Genomic DNA, 15,369 nt, shown 5'->3' on the forward strand with positions numbered 1-15,369 from the left:
TGAAGGTAAAGGGTAAGCAGGACGACCATCCGCAAAAACCGGAGCTGGATGAGCTGACGTCACTCCCCCGACTGAGTGGAGTGATGCCTGCTCAAGCCTAGGCGCTTGAAAGCCGGAAGGCGCACGCTGTAATCCACTATCTGGTATCCGGAAGGAACCACCAGAAGAGGAAGAAGCGTTTCCGGCCGAAACCGGAAGTGTAGTCAACGGAACCGCAAAATGCGGAAGTGAAGACTGCACTGGTTGACTTCGCGATCCGGAAGGACCGGAAGTCAGTGAATACTCCATCCTGCCGCGACCGCCGTAGCGTGCCGGAGCGGACGGATCATCACTTCCGGCAAGTGCCGGAAATGCGGCAGTCGAAACCGACTGCCGCCGCTGTTCGAACAAGTCCGGGGCCTCGTAGGTTATCGCCGGAAATGAAAGATCAGCAAGGTATCGGTCGTGACCCGATGCGAAAGAGCTGTCCCCCGAAGGAGAACGTCCAGGCGCCTCACGAGGGCTATCGGACCAGCTCTGCTTACCAACCGACGCTGAAGAGGGAGGACGCTGCTCCAAGCCGGAAGTGGAGGACAAAGACACGGAAGCCAATGCCCGGACGTCACTGCCAGATGCCGGAAACGCCGAACTGCTGGCGACGGAACGCTGAAATTCTGCCTGCACCAAGCTGCGGATTTCTGGAACCAGTGACTTTAACAGAGAGGAAACCAACGCACCTTGTCCAGGTGCTAACAAAGAAGACGAAGTCTCCGATGTAGAGACAGGTGCAGAAGTAACAGTAGCGCTAGGCGCCGCAAAAGAAGCAGAAGTAGTAACAGCGCTAGGCGCCGAAATTGGTACAGCCAACAAAGTGTTACGCTCTTGGTCTGTAACAAGTAAAGTTGCTTTGGAAGAGGAAGACTTAGCCTTAATTTTCCCCTTGGGGTCCGACTTGCCACGGCGCTTGTCTGAATCAGACATGTTGACAACAACACGTGGCAACGCGAAAAAATTTACTGAAACATAAGTCTAAACGACTGGAAAATTCAGTAAACACACGCACTAATGCGTTAACAAAATACTATAGCTAAACTTGCCCCACAAGCAGAGGCACGGAGAGCTACAAACAAAGTCACACGAGCTAGAAAACTAACTCACACAACAAAATGGCGACACGCAAGACACTGACACAAACGTCAACAACACGTGGCAAAGCCAAAAAGATTTACTGAAACGTAAGTCAAAACGACTGAAAACACAGTAAACACACACGCTTACGCGTCAACAAAATACTAAAGCTACACTTGCCCAAACAGAAAGAGGGCACGCAGAGCTACTAGCAAAGTCACACGAGTTAGCTAACTAACTCACACAACAAAATGGCGAAACACGCAAGTCACTGACACACAAGTCCGTAAAAAACGGACAACGTACAGTAACGAAACAGCGCAAACAACCAACAACAAACGGGAACGAGCTCACCAAACTGTAGGCAAGGCGAGCAGACAAGCTGGGTAACGTGGCCGGCGGGTGTCACTCAAACACACAAGGTCAGCCACAGAGCGTCAAAAAGTGAACCGTCCTCTCCGAGGTGAAAAAGACGTATGATAATAGGCACGTGTTCCTAGAGGAAGTGACGTGGCATACACCCGTATGGGAGGTAACTCCCGGTGTACTGGCCCATTACCAAAGCTACTTTCACTTTCGTTTTGGTGATGGGGTTGCTTCCCTTTAAATTCTTTAGCCGGGTAAGCGTTTTTCAGTGATAAGCATCTCAGGTGACTCAATGCTAATGTGATTCGGAGTAAGAATATGATATTAAATGAAAATTTACAATAAAATTTTCGATTAAATTACATATTCTTACCCCAATTCTCATAAATGCAGATTGCTCCTAAAGGCGGAGGGAACTTACTTATGTCCCTGAGAGAACCTGTCCTGCAGAAACTAATGAGGGCAAGGAAATTGCCCCATCAAGTTAAGAGCAGGAGATGTCCAGGAGGTAAAAAATTAATGAACACGTCATCAGACCTCCAAAGAGCTGTTGGCAAAACTTCGCATAGGCGACAGGAACACCACCAGCAAGAGAAGAACCCCAGGCTCTGGACTCCTGAACACCTGTAAAGGAACAGAGGGAGGACCGAATGCCCCCCCCCCCTCCGCCCGTGTTCAATAAGCCACCACTCATAGGACTGTCCTATGAAAGTAGCAACACCTCTTGTGAGAGTCAATAAAGAGAAGCCTCTTTCACTTATAGTGTAACTAGATGAATACCCGCTTCGCCGGGTACGGCTTCGCCGGGAAGAAGTCGAGCCGAATACCCGGCTGCGCTGGGGACCCGGCTTTGCCGGGTGTACGCCAGCTTTGTCGGCGCACCGCACGAAGGAAGGGAGATAAACGCGCAAAACACTGGGGAAGAGTAATACGTACATCTTCCTAAAAAGCGTGGCTGCCGAGGGGGAAGAAAAAAGCAAAGGAAAATCCTGGTGCTGACGTCATCAGGAAAACACACAGAAGAAGAGCACAAAAAAGAAAGTAGACGTCATACTGTCCTACCTCTTTCCGCCCCAGCTCTCAATCGTACTGACGACATCCATGCTCCTTTCCTCCCTCACTCGTCTTACCATACGCGCCATTCAACTGTAAATCACGGCAATCTTGTCCGTGTGCCTTGCAACATAAAGCAATCTGAAAATCTTTCTGTCTGTGTTTTTAACGCTCAGTCAGCAGCAAATAAAGAGACCAGCGCCCCAATCAACGCTTTTATAATGGACAACGACACGGATATCTTTTGCATTACTGAATCGTGGCTCCCCCATAAAGGAGCTAACGCTAAGATCAAGGACTTAACACCCCCCGGCTACAAAACGCTGCCTTACTCTCGGGAAGGGCGCGTAGGAGGTGGGATTGCAATTATCATCAAGGAATCCCTTCTCCCTAACATCAAACCAAAAACAGACTTCAACTTCCCCCACCCGTCTTTTGAGCTCGTTGAGCTGACTCTTGTCCTTCCATCTGACACCCTTCACCTCTTCGTCATCTACCGCCCCCCACCTAGCCGTAAGAACAAGCTCACACATATGCAGTTTAAAAACGAGTTCCCGGATTTTCTGGAGTACTGCAATGGGCTTAGGGGCAAATTGCTCATCGTCGGTGACGTCAACGTCTGGTTCGATGATGCGCGCCATCCCCTCACTGAGGATATGTGGGATATTCTCAACGTATTCAAACTCTCCCAAACCATCACCGTTCCAACACAGCGCAACGGACACACCTTGGATTGGGTTGTTTGCCGAGATGATGAATCGATCATCAAGTCTTTGACTATGGATTACACTCTACCCTCGGATCACTACTGTGCTGTACTGGACTTATTTCTCCCTAAACCTGAACATCGCCCTACCTTCGTCATGAGAAGGAATATCGCCGCTGTTGATGTTGCCGCCCTGACAGAGGACATGCTGGCCTCCATCAACTCTTCCGTCCATCCCGCCGCTCATCAACTCGACCAGTACCTCAAAGATGCTCTAGATTCGCATGCCCCGCCAAGACGTCGCAAGGTGTCGTCGCGGTCTTCATGTGAATGGTATAGCGCTGTCGCTGATGAGCTGCGGCCACTGAAGCAGGAGCGACGCAGAGCTGAACGCCGCATGCTGCGACCGTCGAGCACGTACATCGACACAGAGATTTTTAACAGAGCTAAACACCAGGTTAATCGCTTTGTTGAAGCTGCCAAAACTGCATATAACTCAGCCCAGGTACTCGCAGCTAAGACTATGAAGCAGCTGTATTCTGTCACAAATAGTCTGCTTGGTAAAGAGAAAAACTGTCCTCTCCCGACCATATACACTCCAAGTCGTCTACCCTGTGAATTTTCCGATTACTTTAGAATTAAAGTACAGACAATACGAGAAGAACTTGACTCTCAGCTAACCTCTACCACCAGCAAATTCACAGAGAAAAAATTCTCAGGAACATCTTTCTCGGGTTTTCACTATGTGTCAGAATGTTTTGTCAGAGAAAAAATTGCTGAATCCAACCGTAAGACATGTGAGCTTGACCCATTGCCCTCGTGCATTCTCAACCAGTGTATTGATGCGCTAGTTCCATGCATTACCGGTATCGTCAATGACTCGCTGGCCACCGGGATCTTCCCATCTGTATACAAATCGGCGGTAGTCCGCCCTCTGCTTAAAAAACCTTCCCTAGACCCTAACTGCCTAAAAAACTTCAGACCCGTCTCAAATCTTCCTTTTTTCTCGAAATTACTTGAAAAGATAGTTCTCTCTCAGATCATTGGGCACCTCACCCAGAACAAGCTCCTCGACCCCCATCAGTCCGCGTATAGGGCTGGCCACTCAACAGAAACCGCTCTCATCAAAGTTGCAAATGACCTTCTCTTAGCTCTCGATCAAAAGCATGTGTCTGTCCTTTCTCTATTAGATCTCTCGGCAGCATTTGACACTATTGACCATTCCGTTCTCCTGACAAGACTTCACAATTCTTTTGGTATTTGCCACACTGCCTTAGCTTGGTTTAAGTCCTACCTCACAGACCGCTCTCAGATAGTCTCCATTGACGGCTTCCAATCTGCTCCATCCCCGTTGACTTTCGGTGTCCCCCAAGGATCTGTACTTGGCCCGGTGCTATTCATCATGTACACGAAACCAATATCTAATGTCATCTCTCGCCACTCTGTTTCCTATGAAAGCTTTGCTGATGACACTCAGTTACAAAAATCTGGCCCTATTACTGACCTCCCCAACACAATCGAGACAACTAAGAACTGCATCTCTGACTTGAAATTGTGGATGACCGAAAATAAATTGAAACTTAATGACGACAAGACCGAGATCATGCTAGTTGTACCCCCTTCTCTTAAAAAAGAACCATCCCTTCCTGCCCAAATCTCTATAGCTGGAACTGATATTCAGTTGGCTTCTCAAGTACGAAACCTCGGTGTCATCTTCGACGAAACTCTCTGCTTCAAACAACAAGTCTCCACTGTCTGTAGAAATGCCTACTATGAACTGAGAAAAATTAGCTCCATCCGCCACTGCCTTTCTTCCGATGCTACAAAAACCCTCATTTGCTCTCTCGTTCTTTCAAGGCTAGATTACGGAAACGCCCTTCTTTCTGGTTCATTTGACTATCTCATTGAAAAACTGCAGAAAGTACAGAACAACTCCGCTAGATTAATCACAAAGACCCCTAAAAGACACCACATCACACCTGTTTTGAGATCCCTTCACTGGCTGCCTGTAAGAAGTCGTATTCAATACAAAATTGCATGCATTTGTTTCTCTTTCTTTCATGGTACAGGACCTGCTTATCTCTCTGAGATGTTATCAAAATATTCAAACCTCTCCTCTCTTCGCTCTGCAACAGATACCAATGTACTTAGTAAACCAAAAAGAAACAGAAAATCAACTAACTATGGATTTGAGAGATCCTTCAAGTACCAGGGACCTCTTGTCTGGGAGAAAATCCCCCGGAGCATTAGGGATTCCCAGTCACCATCTGCCTTTAGAACAGCCCTCAAAACACACATGTTTAAGTTAGACCTCTGAAGGAGATCCCATGATCGGTGAGTCATCGGCGCTGCCACGTGTATTATCTACTAAAGTGTGGCGTTCATGAGGATGTGTATGTGCCTGTGTGTGTTGTACCAGAATAACGTATGCGTACATGGAATGACATTGCGGGTTACCTGAACATTGACAATGACGAAAGAAAGATTGTGTGTGTGTGTGCGCGCGCGCGCGTGTGTGTGTGTGTGTGTGTGTGTGCGTGTGTGTGCGTGCGTGTGTGGGTGTGTGTGACCATGTTTGAATTTATTCGGATTTAGTTCTCTTTCCTTGTTTGTATTATGATTGTGTAAGTGTAAAGCGCTCTGGGCTCGTCACCACGAGGTTTACGCGCTATATAAGTAATCGTTATTATTATTATTATTATTAATACCCAGCTTCGCCTGGACAGTGACCTTCTAAAAATAGTATAACGGGAATATGGATTGAGCGTTGTCGACAGTGACCTTCTAAAAATAGAAACGGGAATATGGATTGACGCCACACGAAGGAAGGGAGATAAACGCTGAAAACACTGGAGAAGATAAGGAAGAGTTACTGGGAATGGATCCAGAGAAAAACCAAAATCGGTTCAGCGCTGCGCGCTGAGAGCACGTGTTGAAATATCTCATCGACCAGGTTGTGTCCGGGGTGTACCTGAATATGGCCACCAAATTTGAAAGAGATCCATCGAGAACTTTGGCCGTGCATCGCGGACACACACACACACACACACACACAGACACAAGTCGTATATATATATAGATAGATAGAAGAGATAAGAACATGAGCTTTTGGCTCTTAGTTCCAATTGACTGAGCGCAAATCAAACAAGTCGCGTAAGGCGAAAATACAACATTTAGTCAAGCTGTCGAACTCACAGAATGAAACTGAACGCAATGCAATTTTTCAGCAAGACCGTATACTCGTAGCATCGTCAGTCCACCGCTCGTGGCAAAGGCAGTGAAATTGACAAGAAAAGCCGGGTATTAGTTGCGCTGAGCAGGATAGCATGCTTTCCTGTACCTCTCTTTGTTTTAACTTTCTGAGCGTGTTTTTAATCCAAACATATCTTATATATATGTTTTTGGAATCAGGAACCGACAAGGAATAAGATGAAAGTGTTTTTAAATTGATTTCGAAAATATAATTTTGATCACAATTTATATATTTTTAATTTTCAGAGCTTGTTTTTAATCCAAATATAACATATTTATATGTTTTTGGAATCAGAAAATGATGAAGAATAAGATGAACGTAAATTTGGATCGTTTTTTTTTACAATTTTCAGATTTTTAATGACCAAAGTCATTAATTAATTTTTAAGCCACCAAGCTGAAATGCAATACCGAAGTCCGGCCTTCGTCGAAGATTGCTTGGCCAAAATTTCAATCAATTTGATTGAAAAATGAGGGTGTGACAGTGCCGCCTCAACTTTTACAAAAAGCCGGATATGACATCATCAAAGGTATTTATCGAAAAAAAGAAAAAAACGTCCGGGGATATCATTCCCAGGAACTCTCATGAAAAATTTCATAAAGATCGGTCCAGTAGTTTGGTCTGAATCGCTCTACACACACACACGCACAGACAGACACACACAGAGTCAAAACTTGACTAAATGTAAAAAGGATTCTAAAAACTCTAACCAGACAGTTAGCAAATCCAAACCGCCCGGAGCAAGAATCCTCCCGAGAGGAGGGAATTAAACACCAGAGGAGATTGACCAGGTTTCTGATTCAAGGAAATCTGGCCGAAAAACCATGAAAAAACGGAACTATAAGCTCCGGTAAACCCCAACAACGCATGTGCCTCACTGCCCTTCGGGGCAGAGGCCCAGAGTAAGAAGAACAAAGTCCTACGCGTTAAACAAGGGGACGCCTCTAAACCTCTTCTTCTTCTTCTTCTTCTGCGTTCGTGGGCTGAAACTCCCACGTACACTCGTGTTTTTTGCACGAGTGGAATTTTACGTGTATGACCGTTTTTTACCCCGCCATTTAGGCAGCCATACGCCGTTTTCGGAGGAAGCATGCTGGGTATTTTCGTGTTTCTATAACCCACTGAACTCTGACATGGATTACAGTATCTTTTTCGTGCACACTTGGTCTTGTGCTTGCGTGTACACACGGGGGTGTTCGGACACCGAGGAGAGTCTGCACACAAAGTTGACTCTGAGAAATAAATCTCTCGCCGAACGTGGGGACGAACTCACGCTGACAGCGGCCAACTGGATACAAATCCAGCGCGCTACCGACTGAGCTACATCCCCGCCCCCTCTAAACCTCTAAAAACAAGGTCCTTTGATCATGCCCGCAAAAGCGCCATGAACATCAGAAGAGAAGCCTATTTGTTCCAAAGTAGCTGAGATAGCCAAGACGCCGGAACCTCCAAGAAGAGGCCAAGCTGCCCAGAGCCAAAAAGAAACAGAGGTGATTAACCACCTGGATTGAGAGAGGGGCGCTAAGGAATTGCACCCCCGCTCTATACGCCAATTGGCCAAGGAGGCCAATGAGGGGCATACACAGAGAAAGTGGAGCACCTATGTGCTTCATGCACCAAGACCAGAGTCAAAACCCACGATCTGTAACACAAACAGCACAACCTCCAGCCCCGTATGCAGATGGCCCAACTCGTGTGCAAGCCCTGAGAGGTCCTGCTGAACGAGCCGGCCAGATTATAGAGCCGGCTGGGGAGAAATTCCCCTGAGAAATTGATTTAGTGTGAAAGAAACCAAATCAGAATCCCGCAAACTCTGTCTGACAGGGAGTGAGAACTTGCTCCTCCCTGCTGGTTCACATAGGAAGCAACAGAAGTATTGTCCGTATGCAACCGGACATGCCTGAATATAGCCAAAAAGAAAGGCTAGTAGACTGAGAGCTACTGCCCCTAACCCCAGGCAATTGAGATGCCCAAGGAGTTGAGTATACATCCACAGCCAAAGAAGACGCCCATCCAGACAGAGACGCTTCCATGAAGCGGTCTAAGTCCGGGGGGGAACAAAGCTAGGGAAAACGCCCTGAGCAATCCAATTGGATTCCAGCCACCTACTCGCGTGGAGGAACCCACCCTGGAGGAGGACCCTCTTGTCCCAGACCTGTGAGGCCGAGTCCCAAAGAGACTTGAGGAAAGACTAGAGGGCCAGCATAGCCATCGATTCCGTCTGACCGAGGATCAAGGCTAAGGACCTCGCAGAGGTCTGCTCTCGTGCCAGTCTGGCAGTGATAAGAGCCTAAAGCCTTTCTATTCTCTCCTGTGAAGGACGACCCTTCCAAGAGACAGCGTCGAACGGCATGCCGGGTAAAAAAAACCTGGGATGGGGACAGCTTGGATTTAGCCTGGTTTACTGAGAACGCCAGGCAAAAAGCCTGGTTCAACACCATCTGAAAGTGCAGCTGGTAAGCTGATTGACTCTGATAAAAGATCAACCAGTCCCCGAGGTCGTCCAGAGACGAATAGCTCTCCAGAAACGGAGCCACTTCCTGTCTGCAGGAACGCATAAGGAAGGCTCGTGTGAGAGCACACAGCAAAATCTCAGCCAAAGCTGATACCTCTAGACCATGCCGTCCCACCTCCTCCAGAGAGGGAGGAGACACTGAACGAAACACCCACTTTGTGACCGGGACCGCATTAATGCGCTGCTACTTGTCCATGAAGGAAGGGCAAGACTGAGGCTTCTGAGTAGGTTTTAACAAAACCCCGAAAAAAGCCTGACCCTTGCTTCCTGTAACCGGTGTGAAATCAAACCCCTTGAAAAGAAGGAGATCACACCTGGTGAAGACAGTGTGGGCATAGAACATCACTGACGAACTCATCTGCTCGGTGATGACCCTAGCCAGAGCTGCCAGCAGCATGGCTACGGCCCTATCCGAGGGATCCTCCCTAAACCAAAAAGAGTCCAGGGAGGATAAGATGGCTCGTATGAGAGCACAGATGAAAGTCTCAGCAAAAGCAGATAACTCTAGACCATGCCGTCCCACCTCCTCCAGAGAGGAGAGGGAGGAGTGACATCACGAAACCCCACGTTCCCTGTGGTCTATTTGTGAAGCCCGGAGACTAGTTCCGGCGGAGCAGAAAAACTAGCCCTTGGCAACGAAAATGTCTGGATCAGATCCTGAGACTTGACATTCCAACCTATCTTCTTCCACACTAAAAGTGAGAACGAAGCAGCCTGAAACCCAGAAGCCAGCCACTGGCTAGCAGAAGGAGGAGCAGGACCATGCGCATGAAGCAGCGGGAAAGGTGTAGGCTGAAGACCACTACCCTGAGGTGCGGGTCAAACCAAGAGCTGCGACATGTGGTAGGCAATCAGCGGAGACTCGGCAAATCGAAACGATTGCGAGTAAGCCCGCGTAAACCCAAAGTCATCCGCGGAAGAGGGAGGAAGAGAGACACCCTGCTCTGAATCCGCCACCCCCCCGGGAAAAAGTAAGCTGCCCCAGCATCCGCTTTTTGCATAGCAAGCCTACAAGCTATAGGCAGCGCTACACACTCTCCCTCCTCAACCGAGGAGTCCGAATCCCGACCAGCCGTTGTGTCAAAACACAAAAGGAGAGGAGACGGGGGAGGCAGCGCCCTAAAACTCCTGCTGATAACACCGCCAAGAGTGAGAGTGAAAAGCGTGATCAGTCTCTGCCCTTGCAAGGGTAGGTAATTTGAGTAGTTTTTCGACATCTAGCATGAGATTGAAGTCAATGCATTTATGAGAATAAGGTAAGAATATGTAATTTAATCCAAATTGAAACAATAAAGTAAATACGTACTAAGCCAGTCCCACCTGTTCCAGAAAGGCAAAGGGGTAAATTAATACAAGACCTCGAAGTGCATGCGGCTGATATAACACCTAAACATGTACGCACCTTGGTAACGTGCCGCTTGTTGCTCCTAGCTTTCTACTGGGAGGAAGAAACCCACATTTCTGACCAATGGGACAATAAAGTAAAGTACGTACAGTGGAACCCCCTTTTTAAGACTCCCTCCCTTTTAAGACCCCGTTTTCTCAGACATTCTGTTCATAACCTTTGAAAATTTACCCCCATTTTAACACTATTGTGACTAGCACTGCCACGGCGTTTACGTCCTGCCTGCCCAAGCTTGCCACCAAGAAACTTCCCAAAAAATCAGTAACTGTAAAGAAATCTGTCTAGCAAGCTTGAATTAAGTCCAATCACCACCAAATTTTGTGTACTAATTCAAAAATGGATGCCCAGTTCAGTCGTGCTATTTATAAGTTTGTCACGCGATTTGTTTTAGCAAAGGGGGGTGAAAGGGGGGTAAAAGGGGGATAATTTGTGTTTTTTAATGGTTTTTTTGTGTGTGTTTTATTTTCCACTGCTTTTTTTAAAAGTTATTTTTTAACAGAAAGTATTATAAATAATGTTATAACCAAACAAGGTGTAAAACCTATGAATTAGCTGAAATATTGTTAACATTGTACACAGAAATAAGGAGACAGTACAAAGAAAAAAACAAGCAAATCACGCATTCACTCACAGCATCCTGACTCAAATGAAACAAAACTGTAACACTCACCAAATGATGTCTAGGTAATCCATATTGAATATAAGTCACATTTTCACAACAAAGTACCAACTGTACACCTATGAACATTTCCAAAAGGATTAGAAGGCTCCAGCCATCCATTGTTATCAGTGCTGCCACGCCCCCATAGCTCCTGCACGATTCCGAGATACATGTTCGTCTAGCAGTATCACCCCCTACCACGTGTAGTTTGCCGACTCGTACTAGCAACAACTGGACTGTTTCTTCCTCAATATCACTGCTATTATCGCTTTCTTGAGGCTAAAACGACACGATGTATCATGATCTACAGGATCCTCAAGATCCAACATCCGGAGAATCTCCTCCCGTGACAAGGCTCGCCTTCGATTCATTTTTTTTGTTCGAAAACACCACGCAAATCTGCACTAATTTGATCAAGCCGGAAGAGAAAACCACGTGTATCAAGGGAAACAACTCAATTTATTGCAATCTTCAAAAACCGGGAAGCAATCACGAGTCTTGTACCTTGTATGACTGATACTGAAAAATGCGCGTCCCGTCCATGGGCGTGTCAGCGCGGTTACTGATTTATCAGCGTCCCGTCGCGAAAGTGTTAAGACCCCCTGCTTGTAAAGACTTCATTTTGTACGATTTTTGAAGGTCTTAAAAGCGGGGTTCCATTGTACAAAGACAGTCCTACCTTTTCCAGCAGAAGCAGCTTGACCTGCCAGCACCGAGGACAGCAGGGGCAGTCAGCCACCAGCACGCAGTCCCACTCCATCGAATCCACCTCCGCCCTCCACCCTGGGTGATTGCTCCGGTCGGATGATACCTTGGCCATCGTCCTGCACAGCAAATCTTTAGGATGCAGTGGAACCCTCTTATAAATAATAATAATAATAAATAACTTTTCTATAGCGCGAGTCCCATCAATTGGCTCCAGGCGCTTTACAAATTCATTATAGAATAAACTAGCACAAATCAACAAGCATACAAAGCATACATTTAACTGAGACATAACACCAAGATCCCAAGCACTAAGCAAAACTTAGCGTACAATGTTAAAAGTACACACACACACACACACACACACAAAGATACCATTGACAAATAGACCATAAAGCACATGCAGGGTAGAGAGTTCCAAAACAGAATAGAGTTGTGGAGAGTCTACTCAGGCTAAGCAAAGGCTTATAAGGCTTATAAGACCCCCTCCCCCCCCCCCCCCATCCCTATTGAAGACTATTGCCTTTTTACCCTTAATAACCCAGGATACCGTGAAACCCCCTTTTTAGGACCACATCCCCCCTTCCAAACCCTCATCCCCATTGAAGACTACTGCCTTTTAACCCTTATGCAGGGCATGACCTTTTTTCAGAGAAAATAAATGCACCAGATCAAAAAACTAGTCAATGACCGAAGCCTCAGAACAACACTGCACGCACACACACAACACACACCATGCTTATGTCACATGGGCCCCAAATCACTGATTCCTTGTCCTTGTTTGGACATTCATTTTCCTCTGGTAACAATGAACAAGAGAATTTGGCTTCTTCACAGCATGTATACCTTTCTAATAATAGTAAATCTGACTGAAAAATCTAGAAAAGTCAAGCCAATATTGAAAGAAGTGGGCGAAATGGACTTTGGATTGGCACCGATATAATACAGGGAGTGCCCTTCCTATCACTTAGAGACTACGATTGAACCCCCCCCCCTCCCCCCCACCCCAATTTCAGACCTCCCCCCTTTAAGACCTTGCTTGTTCAGATTTTTTGTATCATAACCTCTATAAATTTACCCCCATTTTAAGACTCCCTCCTTTTTAAGACCTGAATTTCTCAGATTTCTGGAGGTCTTAAAAGGGGGGTTCCACTGTACTTTGAAACCCAATGAATGATAATAACAAAGGAACCAAGAAAAGCGTACTGTTCCAAGTAAACAGATCCATCAAAGCGAGTGAGGTGTCGTCCAGAACGCCAGTTTCCTAGCTTGACCACCCAGCCAGTGAAGTACGTATACCCCATCACGTTGCGCATCAGACGAAACAACAGTCTCTGGCTGTCACGGGTACTCTTCCGTCCTTCCAGACGATGCAGGTACTCCACAATGTTGGGGAAAGTGGCCTTAGGAATGTAGAGGCCAACTGTGTTGTACATTTCCACTCGAGGCAACACCGACAGATCTGCCGCTGTGTAGTCGTTCCCTACCTGTGTGGAGGAAGAGTGCGCAGATGTGAGAGGTGTACAGTAGAACCCTCCATTTAAGACCCCCCCCCCCCCCTTTTAAAACAACACCCCCTTTTAAGACCGCGTTTGGTGTTTTGTTTTTTTACCTAAGGCCACGAAAAAGAAAAAAAAAGTCTGTTTACGGTAACATAGGCCCAAAAAATAGGGTCAATAGGTCGGGATTTTTTAATTTTTTTATTTTTTTAAAAACAACAACATATTTTTAAGTTACTTTGCCAAAAAATAAAGACTTTATTTTTTTAAAATTTTTATTTATTAATTTTCATTTATTTTTTTGGGGGGGCCAAATGCCAAAAAAAGTCTAGGGTCGCGCGAAAAAATAGGGTCGGTCGGGATACTGTAAACAGACTATTTTTTTTGGCCTAATTTCCTGTTCATGAGACCTGTAAATGTACCTCAAATTCTAAGATTCTCTCCTTTTCAAGACCTGATTTTCTCAGAATTGTGCAGGTTTTAAAACGGAGATCAGTCCAGGCTTTTTCTTGCTGAATAAATTTTGCAAGTGACACAAATGTCAATAATCTGACAAATGAATGTTGCCAGGCTGTTGATCTTTCAGAAAGTGTGCAAGCAGAAGAATTAAGGCTCTTATTCAATGTAAAGAAAGTCTCGACAGATCTGTCAGGGTGTGCATGACCATTTTTCATAAAAAGAAAATTCGTGTTAAAAACTTTTAAAACTTTGTAAATTACCAATTTTTACCTTACCATCGCGACCATGACAGACAGAACACTAAGAACCTACCAAATACGGGCGATCATTTAATGCCTTCTCCAACACAGTAAGATTTTTGTAGCACATGATAGCATGTTGTTTGAGTTCATCTGGTGTTGATGTTGAAGCATCATAAACTCTGTAAAAAAAAAAAAAAAAAAGAAGAAAAAAGGTATTCAAATACATAAATGACACACAACTTCTACTTCTCTGCCAAATAATGTGTGTTTGTTCGTGTGTGTGTGTGTGTGTGTGTGTGTGTGTGTGTGTGTGTGTGTGTGTGTGTGTGTGTGTGTGCATGCGTGCGTGCGTGCGTGTGTGTGTGCGTGCGTGTGTGTGTGTGTGAATATGAGGGGCAAGGTCTGGGATGAAAGATCATGCTGCAACCTAAAACATCTTGAAAGTCGATCATAAGTTTCAAGACAATGCACCTACCTGGACCAGAAATCTCTCTTGGCTGGTGGAATTTCTTTAGGCAGTGATGCAAGGAAGGACTCTTTGGATGAGTGTATAAGTTGCAGAATGAAGGGTATCATGTTGGCATACACGAAGGGCACAAAGTCCTGCACACAAGAAGCACACCATGTTCATTCTGGGCTTTGCAGTGCACACTTTTTAACACTTGCTTCCAAGCAACACAATATTGTACAGTCAAACCTGTCTATAACAACCAGCCGAGGGACCAACCAAAAGTGGTCCTTGGAGACAGGAGGTCGTTATGGAAAGGTCAACTATACATCAGGGTTTCATTTACTAGTGCGCCTTGCGCCATTGGCGCATAACATTTCAAAATGTCCCATTGGAATTCCCTTCAGTGCGTCAAAGGGGCGCACTGAGATTACGTACCACTGCGCCACCCCATGCACACTTTTCACGGGAGTACAATGTTCGGAATGACCTAAGCAAAAACGCGCGCCAAGCCGGGCATCTTGCGAGTTTGTGAAACGCGCTGTGATTGGCTTTTAAAATGTAATTCATTAGTATTCAACCAATCCTGCGAACTATCTCTGATTTACGTCTGTGGAAACTGTCAACAGAAACGATATCGAAACACAGACCCACACACACACATATACACACACACTAACCTGATACACTGGCAAATTCTCATATCATATAATGATCTAAATAGCACTATTTTGCATCTTTTGACAAAAGCATTTTCGGACCGCCTAGCCTGCTTTGCGCGTGTTGCCTTCGACTATGTAATGTCCCATTAGAATTTGGTTGAGAGGGACAAATGTCCCATTGTCTTTTTTCCAGGATAAACCCTGGAAAGGTAAACTATACATATATCATTTTATATATCTATATATATACGACTTGTGTCTGTGTGTGTGTGTGTGTGTTCGCGATGT

General features: G+C 45.8%; 1 protein-coding gene across 2 annotated transcripts in view; it reads right to left on the reverse strand.

The window, feature by feature from the left end:
* LOC138953749 (uncharacterized) overlaps positions 1-15,369 on the reverse strand; it is a 39,744-nt gene that overhangs the window by 16,081 nt on the left and 8,294 nt on the right. The window contains exons 5-8 of one of the 2 annotated variants that reach the window (XM_070325641.1): positions 14,447-14,574; positions 14,042-14,150; positions 12,978-13,258; positions 11,746-11,890 (exon numbers count right to left, since the gene is read on the reverse strand). In XM_070325641.1, the coding sequence (XP_070181742.1) occupies positions 11,746-11,890; positions 12,978-13,258; positions 14,042-14,150; positions 14,447-14,574 (663 nt within the window). Of the gene's footprint in view, positions 1-11,745; positions 11,891-12,977; positions 13,259-14,037; positions 14,151-14,446; positions 14,575-15,369 lie in introns of both variants that reach the window. The other variant, XM_070325640.1, reaches the window with a different exon arrangement.

Source organism: Littorina saxatilis, linkage group LG17, assembly GCF_037325665.1.
Source record: "Littorina saxatilis isolate snail1 linkage group LG17, US_GU_Lsax_2.0, whole genome shotgun sequence".
Classification (NCBI taxonomy): Eukaryota; Metazoa; Mollusca; class Gastropoda; order Littorinimorpha; family Littorinidae; genus Littorina; species Littorina saxatilis.